The sequence below is a fragment of the Acanthaster planci genome, linkage group LG14, assembly GCF_054643075.1.
Source record: "Acanthaster planci isolate LZ-2023a linkage group LG14, COTS_SCS, whole genome shotgun sequence".
NCBI lineage: Eukaryota > Metazoa > Echinodermata > Asteroidea > Valvatida > Acanthasteridae > Acanthaster > Acanthaster planci.
In genome coordinates this window covers 3,906,685-3,927,272 of record NC_141790.1, presented here as the reverse complement: position 1 = coordinate 3,927,272, position 20,588 = coordinate 3,906,685, and the positions used below count along the sequence as shown (strand labels likewise).

At 38.9% G+C, this 20,588-nt stretch overlaps 1 protein-coding gene across 1 annotated transcript in view; it reads right to left on the bottom strand.

Annotated features, from left to right (window-relative positions):
* LOC110987004 (uncharacterized) overlaps positions 1–20,588 on the bottom strand; it is a 138,817-nt gene that overhangs the window by 41,917 nt on the left and 76,312 nt on the right. The window contains exons 65-83 of the mRNA XM_087145599.1: positions 19,618–19,822; positions 18,261–18,481; positions 17,948–18,064; positions 17,070–17,285; positions 16,103–16,142; positions 14,739–14,912; positions 14,043–14,203; positions 12,600–12,716; positions 12,171–12,260; positions 11,371–11,510; positions 10,257–10,419; positions 8,622–8,692; positions 7,942–8,096; positions 5,306–5,513; positions 4,429–4,641; positions 3,421–3,721; positions 1,861–2,069; positions 1,205–1,500; positions 411–505 (exon numbers count right to left, since the gene is read on the bottom strand). Of these exons, the coding sequence (XP_087001725.1) occupies positions 411–505; positions 1,205–1,500; positions 1,861–2,069; positions 3,421–3,721; positions 4,429–4,641; positions 5,306–5,513; positions 7,942–8,096; positions 8,622–8,692; positions 10,257–10,419; positions 11,371–11,510; positions 12,171–12,260; positions 12,600–12,716; positions 14,043–14,203; positions 14,739–14,912; positions 16,103–16,142; positions 17,070–17,285; positions 17,948–18,064; positions 18,261–18,481; positions 19,618–19,822 (3,192 nt within the window). The remainder of the gene's footprint in view (positions 1–410; positions 506–1,204; positions 1,501–1,860; positions 2,070–3,420; positions 3,722–4,428; positions 4,642–5,305; positions 5,514–7,941; positions 8,097–8,621; positions 8,693–10,256; positions 10,420–11,370; positions 11,511–12,170; positions 12,261–12,599; positions 12,717–14,042; positions 14,204–14,738; positions 14,913–16,102; positions 16,143–17,069; positions 17,286–17,947; positions 18,065–18,260; positions 18,482–19,617; positions 19,823–20,588) is intronic.

Sequence of the window (20,588 nt, the reverse complement as noted above, 5' to 3'; positions counted from 1 at the left end):
TTCTTCTCTCTTGGCCCAATCACCTGAGGGCAGGAAAACCTTAAGATCCAAAGTTCTGAATTGGACAAGTGAGCTTGTAATGCTGAGACACATGGATGCGAAGAAACTCTTGAATCGCTCGATTTTGTTGTGCAGTGGACAGATATTAATAACTTCAGAACAACCACCTATAGGTTGCCTTCCTCCAAGAAAAAAAAAATCAAACCAAAACAAACAAACAGAACAATACAAGAACTCAAACAGAAAGTGAAAATGGGCTTCAATTTTATGTGTCTTGTTGCAAAGTTGTAATTTTCCTAATGATTTAAAAGTAAGCGTATTTGTCACCATTATCCTTAGCAGTTTTGTTACTATTCTCCAGATTAGTCCACCCTGCTTCATATGAATCCGGAATCCCTACCCACTCTTACCTGCAATGAAGGTATTACTTCTTGTATACAGCATGTCAACATGTTCCTCATTACCATTGAATACGGTCAGAGACCCAGGACCATCAATGATATAACTGAGGTCAAATAATGAAAGGTAATTGTAGTTAGTTTTTCCTTAATTAATAAACCAAAAACCACATAATTCAACAAGCCGTAACACTCACCATTAAACAGTTTGGGGCTTTTATCATCGATTCATAAATACCTCAGTTGATTTACCCATTTTACTGGTTGAGAGCTTGTAATGAGGGCGTATTTTGATGGATGGTAACAATGCTAACCAGCTTTAAACACTTTCTGGGTTTCGTATGAAATTGTGACTCTTAGACTGTAAAACTCATCTTCAGGTAGGCAGGTACAGTACAATCTACATGTATGTGTCCACATTTCACAGAGTTGAAATTTTCATATCGGGCTTTGTGCACCAAATTTTCATACCAAGAGATTTTAACACAGCACAGAAGAGGTACATACCACGTACTATAAGGCTGGCATGGCATTTTACAGAACAGCATACAAACAGCATGGTGTACAATATAGTATTGATCAGCCACATGAAAACAAAGTTCAAATTCTAGACAGCACATAGGCACTTGCAACTTCATGAAGATTCATGAAGATTTCAAGTGAATCATTGTAATATTGGAATGTGTCTATTCCACTGACCCGACTTCACTGCTATCTGCACCCTGTCCACGATGCATCTGGAAAATACTGTCAATGAGTAGCCACATCATTGAAACAAAAGGGCATTTTAAGGCAATGATTCCTACCGATGGTTGTCCAGCGGTGTGTCTTCAATGCATCGTCTCTCCCACTCCTCTGGAGTGAACTCTACACATGGTTCATGCACCAATTCCTCCCTGATCCCGTTCATGATCAACCCTGGTGCAGGAGGTGTGAAGTCCGCAATGATGCCGACTGATGAGATGATGTTCTCATAGCCAACGTAGTTGAGGAGCTCTATGTTGAAGTAGTAGAGGTTGTTGTGGACAAGTTGGAGCGATTCATGACTAAACTCGACGGCATGGCCCACACCGAGACGCTCATAGTGGGAGAAGAATCCAGACTGAAACGCAGCACACAGGTAAATCTGATTATCATCTAGAGTGTATTATTTCCAAGGATGGCTTTACGCCAGGGAGAGGTTAATTAATTTTGGATTTTTGCCCTGCCCGACGTGTGTTATAACACTGCATACTCTGTGTTTGCCCTGCAGGCTTGTGAAAAAGCTGCAAGTGCACTTGGGTGGGTCTTGGGTAGCTCGGTGGTTGAGCGGTTAAGATGTCTGCAGCAGTAAGCAAGAAGTCGTGGGTTCGAGTCCCACTCGAGTGCGCTTGTGGTTTTTTCACAAGCCTAGCCTGTGGGTCTTATTTCCCAAAGCTGCAGGCATAATGCAATGTGAAGGTGGTGAAACTTTCTTTTGTACCTTGTGAACTTCGACCCCATGACCCTCAATCTCCTCCAACAGTTCACAGGTGAAGTCCCCATAGTTGTAGTTGATACTCAGGCATTTGGTCTCCGGGAGGGCTAGGCAGTCCCGTGCACATAAGTTGGGGTTGCGGTGGATGATGGTTGATATTGGTTTGGAAATCAGCCTGCCTTCCTTGGCAGCAGTGAAATACTGGAAGTCATTGGCTGTACAACAAGTATAGTACATGTATTAGTTTAAAGTTAAGAAAAAAGTCCACGGGCCATCATGAAAAATGTTTCCAGTTTTTGGTAAACCAACCATCTGTAAAAATGATGTGTTGAGGGGCAAATTTTATCAACATAATGAGCCAAAAAAATTATTTTACTTTTTAAGTTGCCACCTAGAAAAGAAAACAAAAGCTAAAATGAAAATGTATATGTAAAAAGGCATTCAACTACATGTAGGTAGATGGTTTCCAGCCACCTTGATGTCAGAAATGATTATAAAATTATTTCCATGTTGATGAAGCTACTCGAATTCAGAAGCACTACTCACAACCCATTGTTCACAAACATGGCCTACATATTGAACCAAATGGTGAAATACACAGTATAGGCCTGTACTGGTTGGTGCTATTAAGGGCAACAATGGAAAGAATGGGTGCCACTGGACCCTCTACACGACAAAAAGTATGTGTACATGTCTGATAGTCGACTTGACCAAATTATTGTTAGGATGCAAAACTACCGTTGAAAACCAATCATCCAAATCTTTTATAAAGACTTCTGTGAGCTTAATCACAAAGCCTGATTTCTCGTTTCTGTTTGCACATTCTGTTTTCCAAACAAGGATTGATAATTATCAGAGATGTGAACCAGCATGGTGAGATTTACTGTATGACTGTTGATGGGTGGTCACAGTGGTAGTCCACCATGACACCCGCAATTGGGACCACCATATTGGCAATTATCCATTCATGAGTAAGACTTCAGTGTTCCTTCATTTTTAAGTAATTATCAGCATTCCAAACTATAATTCTTTTAAAACGAAAATAAATTTTAATTAAATAATGTTAGGCTCTACAATTACTTTTTTGATGATTTCTGTGGAACAAAAGAATTCGGCAACGGCAAAAGGCAAAGTTCAGAATGTCAGCATTTGCTATAGTGAGGCTCTACTGCATTGATCTCATATTAGATCAAAGTTTTTTCAAAAACTTTTATCCTGCCTACCATCCCAAGTTTTTTGGATGTTGCTACCGGAAACAAATACATTACATCTGTTGGTCTGGAAACAGTTTCCGTTGCATGAACATTAATGAAACAAAAGGTTCAAAGATTACATGCTCATTTTCGAGAAGCAGTGGCTAAAAAATGTTATCACTGTTTCTGTTAAGTTTATATAATGACAATTGATGTGCCACGGTATCTTCCGTTTCAAAGAAAAAAAAGAGCTTTGCACATGTGATTGCTGCCTAGCTTTCAATGTCAAATCAGAAACCCAACATCCGCAGCGCTGTAGGGCACTGTGAAGTGATTTAAGTAACTTTGAAAGAAGCAAATCAAACCAGCTTACACAAAACTTCTTGATAATGCCTCTTTGTGATGTTAATGGTATGCCATGGCACGATCTGGTCTCCCCAGATGTCAGGACCAAACCCGACGCCTTCCTTTTGCACCAAGATGACCGAGTCATCGAACACCACTGCCGAGGCGCGCAGTACGTGCGGGTGGCTGGTGGAGGTGAAGTCTGGCGTGATGCGGCCTGTCGGGAGGGTGACATCAAAGGTTGGGAGGCTGCAGGTTGCCGTGGAGATGCCTCCCCCGTTGTTCATTGCATAAACAGTGAAGTAGAGAGGATGCCCACCGAGAAGAGTCTTTGAAAACAATAATATGACTTTTTTCAAATTGGATACTAACATTGTTATTTGGAAAACCATTTGGAATATTTGAAAAGTTCATCATTCATCAGTTATCATTTAAACAATCAAACCCCAAAGTGGAAACATCCCTAAATCTTGAGTTTTTCCTCATCTTTCCTAGTCCACAAACCACAGGGAGACACTGCACAACAGAAAAATGCTAACAGGGATTTTGTTTTCTCTGTGTACTTTTTCTTTGCTAGGATCATTATTTTCAGTGTGACAACAGAAACCACACCTTTTCAAGCATCTAAAGTTTTAAGTTCATGAAAACAGCCTTGCACTGCCCCACACCGATTCACTCCAATTTGTTTCATCTTTGCAATTTTATTGTTACTCAAATTAATTAATTTCTAGTTTATATTAAACCTATTCTCGCTGTCTGCAGTTCCAGCATTTCTTAACCTTATTTTACAGTGACAATACCTTCCTCTGGCACTGTTTACTAAGGAAATAAAATAGTTCTTTGTAACTGTAACTAAACAATGCAATTAAAATCAAGATTTAAAAACTAATCTTGATTTCTGATTTCCAATACACCCCCGAAAACAGCTCTTTAGAGCTTCCTGATTAATAAATCCCACTCTAAGATCTTCCTGCAAATGCAAGAACGCCCTGTTTTGATTTCATTTTTCATTTCTTCAGCCAAGTCAATTCCTTACCTGTGTGATGATAGCTGAGGGTCCGCCAAACTCCGTCTTGGAGACCACATCACCAGCTCCAGGTGCTGTCCCAACCTGGTAGTGAAACGTAACCAGGCTCTTGTCGTCAAATGCTGCCACCTCAAGCTGGAAGGCTGGTGATGTATAGTCTAATCCTGGAACCTGTTCAACACTGCAAGCTTTCCTCCCCACTACTCTCGTTGGGATTCCATCCTTCAGACAACCAAAATGAAAATCTAACAAAGCAATGTACAAGTCTCTCAAATCACTGGGTGCCTTTTGAACAATAGAAGCATTCAAACATGCACAAAAGTAATAGAATGTAGCTATTAAATTGAGCAATGTGGTCATAAACCTCAAATAGTATCAGACAAAAAGATGATGAGGATTTACAGGTTGTAAATGTGAATAAAACTGACACACAAAGCTTTGTCTTATGGCTGTGGGCAAATAATGGAGGATGTAGTGGTCAGTTCTCCTAAGCTGAAAGCGATTTCCACATTTCCAGGATTAGAGGATTAAGGTGTCCTCTGAACAAATTGACAGCACTGATAGTTTCTTTCATGCAAAGTTGTATCCATATCCCCAGAAGACTCATGACTAGCACTTTTTATGATGAGAAAAAAACTACCTCGGTAGGTAAAGTTATATCTAAAATGGGCAAGACTCCACATTCAGAGTCTCCTATGAGAGGCCACATTTAGAGCAATTTGAGTGATCAGAGTTTTGGAATGACCTTGGCATGCTGGGGCTTTCTATTTCTGGCCACATCAATGTTGACATACAATCAGGAACGCTACATAAAAAAGAGATTTATTTTTGAGTTAGCATAAGAAACAATCCAAAACAATATGGCAGACAAATTTCAAGGTTTTACCGGCGGTGTTGAGTACTGTTCAATCTCTGGGGGAGATGTGTCAGGCTCCTGGGAGTGGAAGTCAAAGATGGTTTGGTGAACTGCAGGAGCTTCCCAGCGATATAAGTTGGCCTTGAAAAGAACCGTCTTCCCAAAGAATGGAATTTTCAGAGTAACCAAAGCTCGCAGACGAATTCTCAGGGGAATCATTTCTATGTCCATCTTTGTTCTGAAAATGTAAAGGATGGAGAGGTTTTCCTCAGGACGACATGGTTTGGCTCAGTCCAGTTGTAAACGTAATACATGTAGTTAAAAAACTGCCCCATCACACTTGTATACCATTGATAAAAACAAGCCCAAACCAAACCCATTCAGCCCAAGCCCCAACCTTGATTGGACTTGATTATGTAGTGCATTAAGAAGTAAAATGTCTTTGGTTAGGTCCACATTCCCAAGGCCCTCATATCCAATTTCAACCATACTAGTCTACAATGGCCCCATTACACTATCTGCCCTGAGAAACAGCACCCCCTCATTGGTTGATAAGAGCCATGTTGGAGGGGAATGTTCATTCTGTTGGAGCAACATGACCATAACAAGCACATTTTACAGTCATTTGTGAACCCACCAAGTGCAGTTCCAACCACAGGAGCCTCTCCACTGCTAAAAAAATTGCACCCTCTCTTGGTCCAGCTTGGGGCTCATTATTTCCTCGATGAAAACAAAACCACTCCAAACCACAACCACCCAGTAAAAACAAGTGCCTGCCCTAAATTTGACTTGATTGGACTCAGTTTGTGGATCAGGACTGAAATGCAATTTAAGACTGGTGGGTGAAAATGCTTATCAACCACTTACTGAGCATGGCAATTATAAAATCCAAAATGTCTGTAAAAATGCAGTCCAAATCTCAGAATTATGGAGTGAGCCAGAAGCCACAATTAATAGAAGGACTCTAGAATTAATACTACTGGGGCTTGTGTTTTAACCCTTGACATGAGTATGTGTTTAAGACTATGGCATTAAAATGTTGAGGGCCAAGCTACTTGATGATTGTTATGGTCATGAATCATACATAATTAAACAGTTTCTACACGACCGCTGAAATCAGCTTTGCTACTGGTTTTAGTTTCACTGTTAATGACCAAAGTTTGCAATCTCGGTGACATGGAATTTACCACAAAAGATGTAAGAAAATTTGGACCATTCGGAAAAGGTTTGAAAGTCAGAGAGGCTTAATACATTAGTCATGTTTCCCATGGGTTGTATTAATGAGACAGGCATTTCATGACGCCAGTCACCTTGTCTCAATTGCCATATCAATTGAGTGCTAAAGAAGTGTGAGTGAAAAGTTCTGTATAATGAAGTCCCTTAACCTGATGTTTCCCTTGACTTTCCACATGCAGTGTTGCCAAACTTCTTTGTTAAAAACTTTCAAATTGATAGATTTAACTACTGGTACTATTACTTACATAATGCATGCCGTTTCATCCAAAATTCCAAAATAGTGGTACTCGGATGTTGGACATTATTTAGGCTAAGTGTTCCCTGAAATGGCACACTTGAGAACATCTCAGATAATCTCATGGTAACATTAAATTTCTTCAAAGTTGATAAATTTTATTGTTAAATGCCTTAGACAGTTTCCCTACTCAACAACGTGCAACATGACCATGTATTTAATGCCCCACTCCAATTCGATAATGCCTGCAGTGTAGAAAATGCGCTGGCACCTGGATACGAGACAGTTTAATCCATTCCCATTGGTCAAGAGTCTGTGTGCAGCACAGCACGCAGAACTTGCAACATGTGCATCAAGTCCACATAAGGAGATTCCTCTGGACTACTTGCACTAGGATTATACCATAAAATGGCAAAGTTGTATTCGAGTCCATCACAAGTCCTTTCACAAGTCCCTTCACAGGGTCAATCATAACAGGGTGAACAATGACAAAAGAATGCTTCTGGCACAGCTCATTCGAATAGCTTGTGAATTGGCTTAAGACTGAACGCTTGTGATGGACTTGTGATGGACTTACAGGGACTTGCAGGGACTTATATGATGGACTCGAATACAACACTTAAAATGGGGTGTTTGGGAATATGAAAGTTAAATTCTTGAACAAAATCCTTGCAAATTTATCATCTATTGTCTTCTTTGACTGTCTGACAAAAGCGGTATTTATAAATGGGAACATATACATGTACGTGCTTGGCCAGTCTTAAATGTTAGTTGAAGACCAACTGAGCACATATTTATTCTCATAGTACATCATTAAATCATTACCTCTATTCAACTAAAAGTCTGAAACATTGTTGAATTTGATAAGAGTTCATTTTGCACTTTGAAATAGAATCAGAAAATCAGGCCAAAATAAAATTTCACTGGTACTAAGAAGAACGTATGAAAACTTAAGATTTACAACCAGGAATATTGATAGCGTGATGAAATGGCACATATTGTGGAGGTAGAAATATATCTCTAGTGAGGTACTAGGGGCAAAATATCAAAGTGCATCACATTATAGGGACCACCCTACGTTGGGGATACATCAACAATATATGGAACTGGTGGTAAGGCATGGGCTGAATGCCACCATGGTGTGGCAACACAATATACCATTCATACTGCACATTTCTGCACTCCACTTACTCACCTGACATCCAGTGGGAACTTTGAGAACAGTATCTCAGCGACAGTGGGAAAGCTTGTGTGGAGAACATCAGCAGAGAGTTGCAACTCGGCACACAGGATAAAACAGACAGACACACTACCTTTCAGATTTGCACCAGTAATTGGTGTTATGCCGCCCTATAAAGATAAAACCAACACATTGCTCCATTTTACTTCCACTTGAAGCATATCTCTCCGAAGCTTTTGGACGAAATATAATTCAAATAAAGATGCACAATACCAATGTGGCCCGGTCCAGGACTACATAATTCAAACTTAGGTTTCTGTGTCTAAAGTTATGTGGAATTTACTAACATACAGGCACTGAAATCAAATCTAAATAGTATATTATACAGTCCTTTTTTTGGTCGCACAAGGCAATAAACATTTGACAATGAGCCACATCACAAAAATAGTGGACGATCAATCACTTCAGCTCGATACTAGAGTTGACATGCCACTCAAGGTTCAAACTCTGGCCCAAAAGACAAGCTTTCTTCTTCCACTTGCTTGACTGTCATTTACTTTTAAAATTCAGTGCCTCATAAAAAATGCATGCACTTCCCTACATACATATTGGCAGCAAATTTTCCCCCAAAGGTCTGACCCGACAAGAGTTGCACTGAAAGTTTAATCTTATTTGTAGCCTTTTTCCAATCCTACCTTTGCTTTCATGGAAATCACACTGAAGGATACTGGTATCTTCATGTCAAAGAAACCTCCCCCTGTAATTCCTGAAATAATTAAAAAATAACTGAATTAACTGAATAACTGAAAAGTGTAGCACAATTAACACAATTCTCCATGCTAACACGCACTCGTTAATTCAAACAACAGAGTCTATTTGGAATTCCCTTTAAAGACAGGGAGGTTTATTTCAAACTGTTTGTTTCTGGTGGAATAAATGTTTTGAAAAATCATGTAGAACTCCTGCACTCAAGCTGTGTTTGCAGGACTTCTTTTGGTAAAACTTTTGGAGTCAGCTGTCAATTTGACAAAATTACATGTAATGCAGACAGCTGGTAAACTTTCTAAATTGTCAAGTGTTAATAGATGGTTGTTATTTTTCCCCTGGGCAGCAACATACACGCATATGCAGACTAGCTTGGTTAGAAGAATTTTTCAGTTTTCTGTGCATACAGCCACTGCAAAGTGAAATTTACATTTTGATCACATGATTTCCATCTCGGTCACTGAGCCAGTGCCTAGGCTGCCCCATTTTGCAAGTAAGCTGCTATTATGGACAGTATATACATGTACAAGAGCGTAAACAGTAATAATCAAATGCATGGTATCACATAAAACTCTCACTGTAGCGAATGCTATATGTGGTTAATACTTTGTTCACCATGTTGCAAAATGGGGAAACTTTTGGACACTGGCATGAAATGATTGAGTATAAAAGAACCAGCACGGTGTTATCACCTTGTTGAAATCATGCATTCCATGTTTTTTAAAACCACATCCAATGTCAGATTTGAAGGTCACCTGCTGATACAAAATCACATGAATATGAATGGTAGACTATACACCTGTATAATCACGTGATGGAATATTAACAATAACTTGTGGTAACTCTTCGTAATTTTTGTCCACTGCAAACATGGCTTCAGCTGCAGCAATACGTGAAAACCAATGATTACACCCAAAGACACTACTAACATCTAACAAAAGAAACACAGTTCACTGACAATGAGTGTCCATTGTTCTTGCACCGTGCTTCTTTTGTTAGATGCTCATAGTGAGAAAGGAGATGAAACAGCTAGCAACTAAATGTTTCATTTCTGCAGTCAGGGTACCAGTTTATCAGTCCTGGATCATTTTGTACTTGTTCTGTACACTGGCCTAGACCTCATTAGGAAAACGGTGCATCTGCAAAAGAATTACTGGCTTAGGATCATTAAGACTGCCACTCCTCCACAGGTGTTCTTATAGAAGCAAACTGTCACAGCCAGTTTGGCACACTACCTTTAAATGAGGAGCTGGTGGAATACATTTGGCCCCCCAAAAGTTAAGAGAAACGCATGTAACAATACGTGCGACGTTAGCGTGCAGTAAGTACTGCTCAATTTAAGTGCTTCAAATGCAGCTCTACATGTAGCAAACAATCATTCTGTACATATTTATTCCAAGCTACAGTTTTGAGCATGACTGATGTGGCCATTACTTTATCTGCCTACAGACAAAGGTCTCGGAACATGCATGAAGTCACTTTGTAGTAAGACGCCAAACGGCTAATGAATAAATTTCCATCTCAACCTGATGAGCTACTACTGAAGAAAATAAAAGGCTACTTACTGAAAACTAAAGTGATGAATCCACCAATCGGTAATGCCCACTCCAATTCAAACAAATTGGCATGTCTCTTGGGGAAGGGAATGGTTCCACTGAGGACAACGTCAAACTGCTCAAAGCTGTTCCCTGCCTTGCCATTTTTGAAAACGTCGATGGCCTCTTCCATCTGCTCAATGAAACAAAACATTGTACAAAATCATATCTCAAAACCTTAAGACAGGTTTGCATAAATGCTGCAGGAAACTGTTTTGCTGTAGAGACCATATATCTCAGAAATGTGGCTTAATTGGGATTTAAAGTGTGGGAAACCTTCATGACCTACTGGGTAAGAGGCTTGAGGCCTGTTCGAAATATCAAAGATTCAACATCAGCTAACTATTTGAATAGCTTTGTATGAGTTCGAATATTCACCAAAAAATTGAAAAATTCTTTATTTTCTTTTGTAGTTGCTCCATTGATTTGCTGGTATATCAAGACAAAAAACCACTACATTAGGTACTACATGGGCCTTGTGCTTTCACAGAGCAGTGTAAATATACTACACTACAACATGCCACTTTTTGTCAATATTTTTGCTAAATGGCGGTTCATCATTCCCATCCTTTGAGGGATTTAAGCCCATGTTGGCAAGTTTCAAAATTCCTATATTCCATTAAGAGCAGTTTCGAATTTTGAATACTGAATTATTCGAAAAAGAACAACCCTATAGGTTTTATAAGAACAAGTCCAGGACGGCAAATGAAATCTAAATCAAAGCCTGGCAACATTTTTTTCCAAAAGGTTAAGTGATTTGGTAAGGACTGATCTTAATATTATCCATGAAAAGGACAGCAAATATACAAATTATCATAGTACATGCATACCGAGTGAAAAAAATCAAGTCATCCACCAAACACCCAAAGCACAATGTGTATTAGAAGTAAATGCTACCTTATGCTCACCATGTTCAAAATTCCTCAATACGTTCTCTTTTCGCATAATCATGCTTATTAAACAAACCTGTGACTTTGGAATTCCACCAGTGTGAGAAACCAAAGACTTCAACACAGGTTGAACAATGGTAAAGTTGATTTGAAGTCTTTGGAAACTGCTCAAAGAAATAGGAAATCAGACTTACAAAGGTCTTGTAGAGAGCACGTAGGTCTTTCATCAGCTGAACCACAGTGACCGGGTCAATGTTCTGAAGATCCAGCATTGCTTCCAACTCCCCGATGGTCATGTTGGCAATGTGACCACCAAGAGCATCAAGACCCTTCTCTGTTGAAGGTCATGGTTTAACAAAATTCTATCACATTCCATTATGGATGTGGAAGGAGTTACAACAGGGTTTGGAAGAATTGTAATCTACAGTCTCCATTTGTTTTGGATTAATGCAACATATTCCACTCTACATTTAACTTCACTCATCAGTTTCCATACTGCCATGCCCCACTTATTCACAATTTAAAAGAAGCCAAAGCAAAGCTCGACACAGACAGCAGAATTTACAATCTGCCAATAGCCTCAACAGAGGGTCATGAATTATTCATTTTAAAAGTCAACAATTTTACACAGGCAATATTATTATGAGGAAATTAAGCCACCAGATTCTACACCAGGGGTACAAATTTCTGTTCTGTTGAGCACAGAGGAGGCCATCTAAAGTGTTGCACGACCTTTCTCTGTGCATAGTTGCAACTGTTGTGTTGTTATACACACAATTATGTGCACATGTCATAGTAGTGTGTGAATTATGACTGACTCCATGTGATCCTTTTTATAAGAGTTCCACCAGTCTTCAGCTGATTGATAGGCCACATGTGATGACGTGTCTGTCAGTACTCTACATGTATACAGTCCAAGACACGCAAGCTTGCAGGTTTGGGAAGCCATCACTCAAGTTATAACATGTCAAATAAATACGGACAATATACACACGTGTTAATCCTCCACCAATGATGAAATTTCCCTGCCATGTACCAGAATCAGCGTCAGGAGCAAGATTAAGGCTGAACAAGTTAGCTCCACCTGGGAAGGAAAAACAGACCATCAGATAAACCACTCACTTTACTTGATAAGCATTTCTACACTCTGTGGATTTTACCTGACCTTTGAAAAGTGAATCTTACAATGATTGAGAGCCGAGTTCTCAACGGTCCACTCGCCATTACGTGCAAGTTGCTAGTTTTGCTGTTTATCAGGCATGCACGTAAAGATCCACAAACAAGTTCTTTTGGCTTCACCTCGAGAACCATTATGTACATTTCCAATGCATAGGTGAACTGAAATCAACTATCTATCCTCAAACCGTGCTGTATTTGTATGATCATTACTCAGTATAAATTCACTCGTCTTTCTCTACGTTACCTGAAGTATTCGAGAGAGAGAGGTCCCTTCTCCTTCTTGTGACAGGAGTTTCATCTTCATTACCAAAGATGAGTAGCCCCATGGAGCGACGACTTGCTGTGCCGGATTCAGAAACCCCTGCAATAGCAAAAACACAACTACAAGTAGATCCAAGTTCTCATTGAAAAATCCCCAAATTTGACAGTTCTACCTAGCTTCGCAAAAGAGCATTCAAACTATACTAAGCTGATACTTGGAAATTCAGGGGCTCACAATTTGTTATTTGCATAATAATAAGAGATGGTTTGTCTGACAACAAAATTTCACACTTTCTGCAGAGAACAAACAAACAAACTTACATGATGCCACTAAATATTTTGATAGCATCAAGTTACTGGAGCACCGGACCAGCACCCCAAATGTCTTGTTATCAATACTTTTGTTTAGTCCTTCTGAGAGCACACAAGATCACACCACTACATCAGAAGCTGAGGTCGAGTTCAGGTGGCCTGTTCTTGACACGAGTTTTGTGTTCTCGCGCTCGAACGGCGGGAACATGACCCAAGAACACTGTTCTCAGAACAGGTTCACACACCATCTTCTCGTCAGGGTTTTACACGAACACATGGAAAAACTTGTCAGATTTGATTTTTGAAAAGCTGCAAAAACTATCGAGATGGCTTACAAAGCTGGAAATAATGGAAAGTTTTCCAAAACTAACAATAATTTTCCAAGACAGAAATGGTTTTTAATGGAAAAGAAGTTAGCCCAATTATCCAAACATTAACTCTCAAAGAATGCACAAGGACGCTGCCATGTTGCTTGCATGCTACAAATAACTAGTAGGGGGCCTACCGATAACCGGTTGTACGTTCCCGGTGTTCAAGCGGCCGACCCATGAAAAACAAATCGAGCTATTCATGAACATACGAGAACAAGCCGCCCGAACTCAGCCTAAGCTTCATATTGGGAAGGCAGGAACCACCTTTAAAAAGGACACAAGGGCCCTTTCCTTTGGCATGAAATAATGCCAGACCCTTACTCAGGGAAAAACACAAGGTTTAAACAAATCACTTGCAAAAAAATTACTTCTGGAAAGAAGCAGTGAATGTAACTGTATGTGCCTTATGCTCCAGTATTATAGTTAGATGTATGTATACATGTAAATGGCAAATAAACATAATTTTTCTTCTTGTTATTTGACATTCCCATCCTATAACTTCCTTCCTCAATGAAACTGTTTATATTTAAATAAAGGATTTAAGTGTTCATTAATAAGGAACCTTCCCTTGAATGAGGTTTTGCTGCCACCAGGTATCCTCCAGTAATCCTCATCATCCTGTGTCTCATGCTATTTGTTTCCTTCTTTTCATTTGTTCATTCATTTGTTATGATGCATGGAAATAGAAAAAAATCAAATCAAAGTTAATCTAAATTCCACACAAAATGGATAGATCGACTCACTTGGTTTAACTGCTTTTTCTGGCTGAAGCATTGTCATGGCATTCTTCTCTGCTGAGTACACGGTGGAACCGTTCTTAAGAAGGGCCCTAAAGTAATCCCTGGCTTTGTCTATTGGATTGATTGTCATGTCTTCCATGCTGTCCATGCTCTCAGCAAATTCACTAGAGTTATGAATAGAACAAAGAAATCAAAAGATAAAAAATGAACAATGAAAACAATTTGAATCAGGCAGTGAAAACTGTGTAAGCACAAGTAGTTGTAGATCTCTTGGGACCCAACGACACTCTAGCAAAAGAAATGTTTTGAAAACTTCCCCAACAATGATGTCCGTGAACAATCTTCATTTCCTAAGACACTGCAACAATTTCACCAAACTAAGTTAGTAAAAAAGTGGTAATTTGGCAAAAAGAATGAAAAAACTGACTTTTTAAAAACCAAATCTTTAATAATTGATAACTTTACAAAACGAGGTTACGTCTGGTCTAAGGTCATTTCAGAAGAGCGGCAAAAAGAATAAATAACATGAACTTGGAAAATGGTTCCAAGACCTTCCTTCAGGTGAAAGTGATGCAGCAGTTAATTCGAACTTTGAGCCAAGTTAGCTATTTCCTCAAACTGACACTTACATCATGAATTTTCATCTAACATTTCAGCACAGGGGTTAATAACAAAAGCAAATGCATTTTCCAGACTCACAGGTCCTCCACACTTCGTCTCTTTCTCCTAGAGCTGCTGCCCCCATCACAACCGGACGTTGAAAACATCACATCCTGAAGAATAACGATGGGGTTCTCACACACACCCTGCCAGCACAAGCTGATGTCCAGATGCACATCATAGACAGTGCTGTGAGGGCGCTGCACATCATACCTACATATTATGCAACAAAGTGGTTGCTCATATGTAAAGATTTCATGACTGTCCTGTATATTGATCCTCTTTGAATTCGTACGGAACATTAATATAGCAACCATATGGAGGACACTATACACATGCACGATGTATATATTATACGTATAACTTTGTTGTATGAATAGGAATTGTGAAGAATGCTGTTGGAACAGAGAAATCCTTCGAACGCAGTTCCACGTTTCCGAAGGCTTATCCACAGTTGGGAGGGGGGGCCCAACACAAATTTTGCTTAAATACAATTGTCTATAGGGCTGTTCATTTTCTAATAACTTATAGTATTCAACATTCAAAAATATGTATGATCAAACATGCAAACTTGCTGACAATGGGCTTGAACCTGCTCAAAAGATGGGAAAGATGAACCTCCGATGAGCAAAACATTGCCATTAACAAAAAAAATTCCATCTCGTAGTGCAACATATTACCGTACAGTTGTAGTTAATGTTTCTTAAAGATTAGACAAATTCAGTACCGGTACAGAAGTCCTTTTTTAGGGTTAGTTTATCAAAATTGGTCAAAGAAAAACCTATCCTCTAAAAAAACAAGGCATATGTAGTACTGTGGCATATTTCAGTGTGGCTACTTTAAAAAAAAAAAAATTAAAATTTTCTTTATGAATATTCATATTGTTGGAAACGTATTTGATTATTCGAACAATTATTTTAAGAGGGAGGACAAGCTTCCCAAAGTTCAATGAATCGGATGAAAAAAAGAAAAGCTATGTACCATAAATCAAAGGAAACTGTTGTTGGATTTAAAATATAATGGTGTTATGACAAAAAACAGTAAAAGACAAAAATGCCATACAGTTCTTTCAAAGCAAACTGAAAAATATGTGACAAATTTTTAAAACTTGAATGCTACTATCAAACGGGTGGTTCACAATAGTGCGCCTCCAAGAGTTTGCAACGCGTTGACCAATCACAAGGCATAAAATCTGTTGACCCTTTCCATACGCGCATCAGGTCGACAGATTTTGCGCACTGTGATTGGTCAAGCGTTGCAAACTCTTGGAGGTGCACTATTGTGAAACGCCCATATTGCATATATTATTCCAACAGCTTGCATTTCATCTTGCCAACAAAATCATCAAAACCTGAACACCTCTTTCAATCCAAAAACCCTAGAAATATGACTGACTGACTGACCTGATTTTTAGCAGTCCAAGGTTTTTCTCAAAGGAATGAGCTGGAGAGAGATGAAATGTGAAATGATTTTTACTCTTTTTTGATACACAGACAAAGGGTAGATATTCAGACAAATTTTTCTATTTCTAATAAAAACCATACATGTATATTTCAAATTGAAAATTTCAGCCGCATCTCAAATCCTTTTGAAAGCTTAAATTTTCAATGAAATGTTGCACTCTTTGTGGTATTAGTGTTTATTGATGTACAAACACTGACACTGTTCCATTACATGAGAAACATTTAGTTACTCCTGGTCAGCAACTACTGCTTTCTACACAGAGATCTAACTAGGTGCAATTGATGTGTCAATCTTTACCACTGACATGTACACACGTATTTCTTTAAGCCAAACAAAAAATAGCTGTGTTCCAGTTATCCGACCCAATCTAGATAATCATGCTGAACCTATATCTTTTTATTCGACAAATCAATAAAATATAAGACCTTATGGTGCCTTGCCCTGAGCATAATTATGTGTACATCGTCCTGGACATTGTATTGTTTTAATTTGTGTTGCATGAGATGGACGGCTCTTGTGTGTTTGTACTTCAAAAACCAGCTGCTTTACTACTCAGTCACAGTGCTGATATGTAATATTGACATGCACATGTACAGTATTAATATGACATGGACTTGGTACCTGTTACAAATATATGCCCCCCAAAAAAGACCATCATCCGACCCTAATTTTTTGGACTATAAAAATTTAGAGTAAAAAAATATTTTACCCAACCAACCACTCTGATTTATTTTTCAGTGTAATAGGAAACACAACTAATTCTTTGCTTGGCCTTAGTTAAACAAATGACACAAGCACCTTCAAAATTACTTTTTTCAAACAAGCTTCCTTATGCAGGTCAGTTTCATCTCATGAATATCTTAAAAATTAGGAAGGAAGGGAAAAACTGAAATAATTCTTTCTTACTCTGCAGTTCTTGAATGTTCAACATCTCCACATGACTCCACCTCTCAAATCCAAATGAGAAAGTCTGGGCACAGGGGTCCAGCTTTGCCCAGACAGAAAATGACCTTTGAACCACACCAAGGTCAAAGTTCAAGCAGCAACCAACCCCAAGACATGACTGATCCCAGGAGCAGAATGATGCCACTGGAGATGGCAGAGTAAGGAAGCTACAGTCCCCTACAACAAAACAAAGTGTAGGATTTTCAACCTTGTAGCATCAAGTCAAGGCAAAATGGAAGCCTTAATTATGCCTTCTGGCTCTGCACTATGTGAACTTAAACATGGCATACATGTATATCTGGAACAGCTCAACGCAGTCCAGTCCATCAAAAGCGGATCACAAGAATAAAATCCACAACCAATTCATAATTATATGGTTCCCGTATGTCTCAGTAGCAGGAGAAAGATTATGGTCAAGAAATGCATTTGCCAGAGTTTATATGAATAACATACAATGACTCTTGGTGTCACGAAAACATTTGAAGAAAAGAAAAAACAAAAAAAAAGAAAAAGAAAGAGAAACAGAAAAAAATCTTCAGCCTTCTTTAAAAATGCTGTCCACTTGAGTAACCACCCTCTAATGGTTGGTTGGTCTGCGACCACTGATCGTTTTAACCTCCCTGGAAAGAGCCAAGGTAAGTGTCTCTCTTTTCTAATGAAACCCATTTTAAGTTTTGCTGTTCCAGACAACTGGAATAAAAACACCATAGATCAATCTCACGGCTGTTCCCATGAAATGAAAAAAAAAAGGAAAGGTAAAGGGTATTACCACCTCTTGAGCTGGTAAAACACCAAATATTTATAATGAATGCAGCTTGGATATAATCTCCCCCACTTGCCTGTGTTTGCTGGTGTGATCTGTGCTGGTGGACCATTACATGGGTGAGGTAGAAGAACATCAGCACTGACTCCGAGACGGTTCTTCACTAAGCCACTTGCATAATCTCTAATATGGCCTGGAAAAATGGGGACACTTCAGAAATTTAATTTTGAGCAAGGAAGGCCAATATCAAAAATTTTCCCCCACCCAAAAGTGAACAAACTACGCCATAAAACATGAAACCCAGTCATTTAATTCCACAATGACTTCATTCATCTCATGTCTCTGTCAGTCCCCATTTCTAAAAAAAAAAACAGACCATAAAGTATTACCCAGATCTTGAGCCCACTCCAATGTCCCATTTGGATTGCAGAATGGTATGGGTGTCATAAAGTCTTGGAGAATGACAATGTCTGGAGCACAGACTCCAGCGATGCAGAGTTGGATGGAGAGGGACAGGAGGAAGTTACGGTTGTCAGTCGTCTTATCGATGGTGAAGGAAAGGGAGACAGCATCACTCAGTCTTTCCTGCATCACTTTGCCCCACTGGTAACTATAGCAAATCAGACATGAAGTAGTTTTTGTTATTTAGATTAATTGTCCCATTAATTTGCACTGACTGTTCATCAAGGTTTTTGAAGTCTGCAGGTTGAATCCTAAGGACAAACCTGATAAGTACCCTAATTTTCAGAATATAAACCACACAGTACATTAGCCACTGCATGCAAAAATTGGCAAATTAAGATTTAAAGTCGGCGTATATGACGCAATGGCGTATAACCCGCACAGCAGCGCTGATCGACCATCCAACCATGAAGGTCATTGTGCTGCGTGCTGAACCACCAAGACAGTGCATCAATGGTTCCACTAATATTAAATGTAGGAAAAGTGCACCGCTGAAAATGACTTTGCAGGCTGGATGATTGTCCCGCGTTGGCCATGCAGCACCTCTTGCCCTTTTCTCCAAGTGGCCAGCAAAAGTTATACAGACGGGGATGTACAATAAAATCTTGATAACTCGAAGTCAGTTAAGTCGAAAGACCATTTATCTTGTAGGCCAACAATTTCTCACCAAAAGAACAGGCTTTAATGTACACAAATATTGCCATAACTCGAAATGTTCACAACACTTCATCCGGTTATCTTGAAGTTTTTTGTGACACTGATAAAACAACACTGCCAAATCCCTTCAAAAATGAAAAAAAAAACAGTGTGAGACCTTGGTTTGAGTCATCACATATTCTAAGATTTCAATTTCAGATCAAAAGTTGCTGAGTTATGTTTTGAATTGTGCAACTACAAGATGTAACACAAGGAACCAACAAATACCAGTATCCACACACACATGTATACTGTCAATGCAGGTACATCTGATGGCAATTTCCAAAAATGTATCTGTAGACCTATCGTTGGAAATGGCCTTCTTTTACTGTTTTCTCCAAAATGACAGCTGGCCAAAAAAGAACACTTTCACAGGGAGTTCAATCCCATAACCATCTTGAAACCAAGGATGCTTTTCAAAAATACTTTCATCAGTTACTCTTTGGGTAACTGCAAATGATTGACTCTAAAGCACCCATCAAATCTCAGAAAATACTTGTCCTCTGATCAGGTAAAATGTGACTATTAATGGCAAATCACAGTTGACAAGCATGCCCTTGTGTCTGCATCAAGGCTTTCGCTTCTTACCTCAAAAGAGTGATATTGTAACTCCAGTTCTCAAACCCAACACTCAGTTTGAAGTCACAGGGATCTACAGTCAGCCACACCCTCAGGGCGCGACTGATGATGCCGAGATCTTCTGCCAGACAGCACTTCACCCCTAGGCAGGCATCTGCATAGTGACATATACCCCCTGACGGAAGGTTGGGTAGAGAGGGGAGGGGTGGACATGCTAAAAGAAGAAAATGATGAATAACCACAAATATCGATTAGCGTCAGCTTATGATAGTAATTATAACCCATCAAATTGCCAGGCACTTGAAAATTATTTTAACAATTAAATCCCCAACATATGCTTATGGCTGCAAACTTGTGATTGAGCAAACTGTGTTTGAAGTTATCTATTTTTTAATTTGTATACTTTGTATATTTCCGGGTACATTATCAAAGACATTTCCCTAAAATTGAAGAGTATGTCACAAGTATGAAAATCCATTTGTTAAACAGCAAAAAGAATGTCTGTTTCTATAAAATCAATGTTTAAGAAGAAACTATTAATTACTGAAACTATTGATTACTTCATAAAAATGAAAATAGAGATGCTACTTGGTAACATGTTTGTCAAAAGATTTGGGGTGCATATGTGGTGAATAAAAAAGAAAACGTTTTCGAGGGCAGACTCATTCCTTCATCAGAATGGAAACTGTACAGACTACTTGTAAATCTAAATACAGATCAAGTGAAATTATAGCTAGTATCACAGAGATTTGTCACTTCATCAAAGTGAACAACTGAGTTTGCTGCACATAATTACATGTATTTCTAGTAATTAACGAGATGAAATTTTGTGCCTCAAAAATTTGAAATCATGTAGAGGACATCCTGAAGAGTTAAAGTAATCAAAGATTTCAAATTACTTCAAATATCACTTTTATTGAACAGATTCCTAAATTCGTCAAAGTCAATTCTCAGACATGCAAAGGCTTATCCCGCTGACC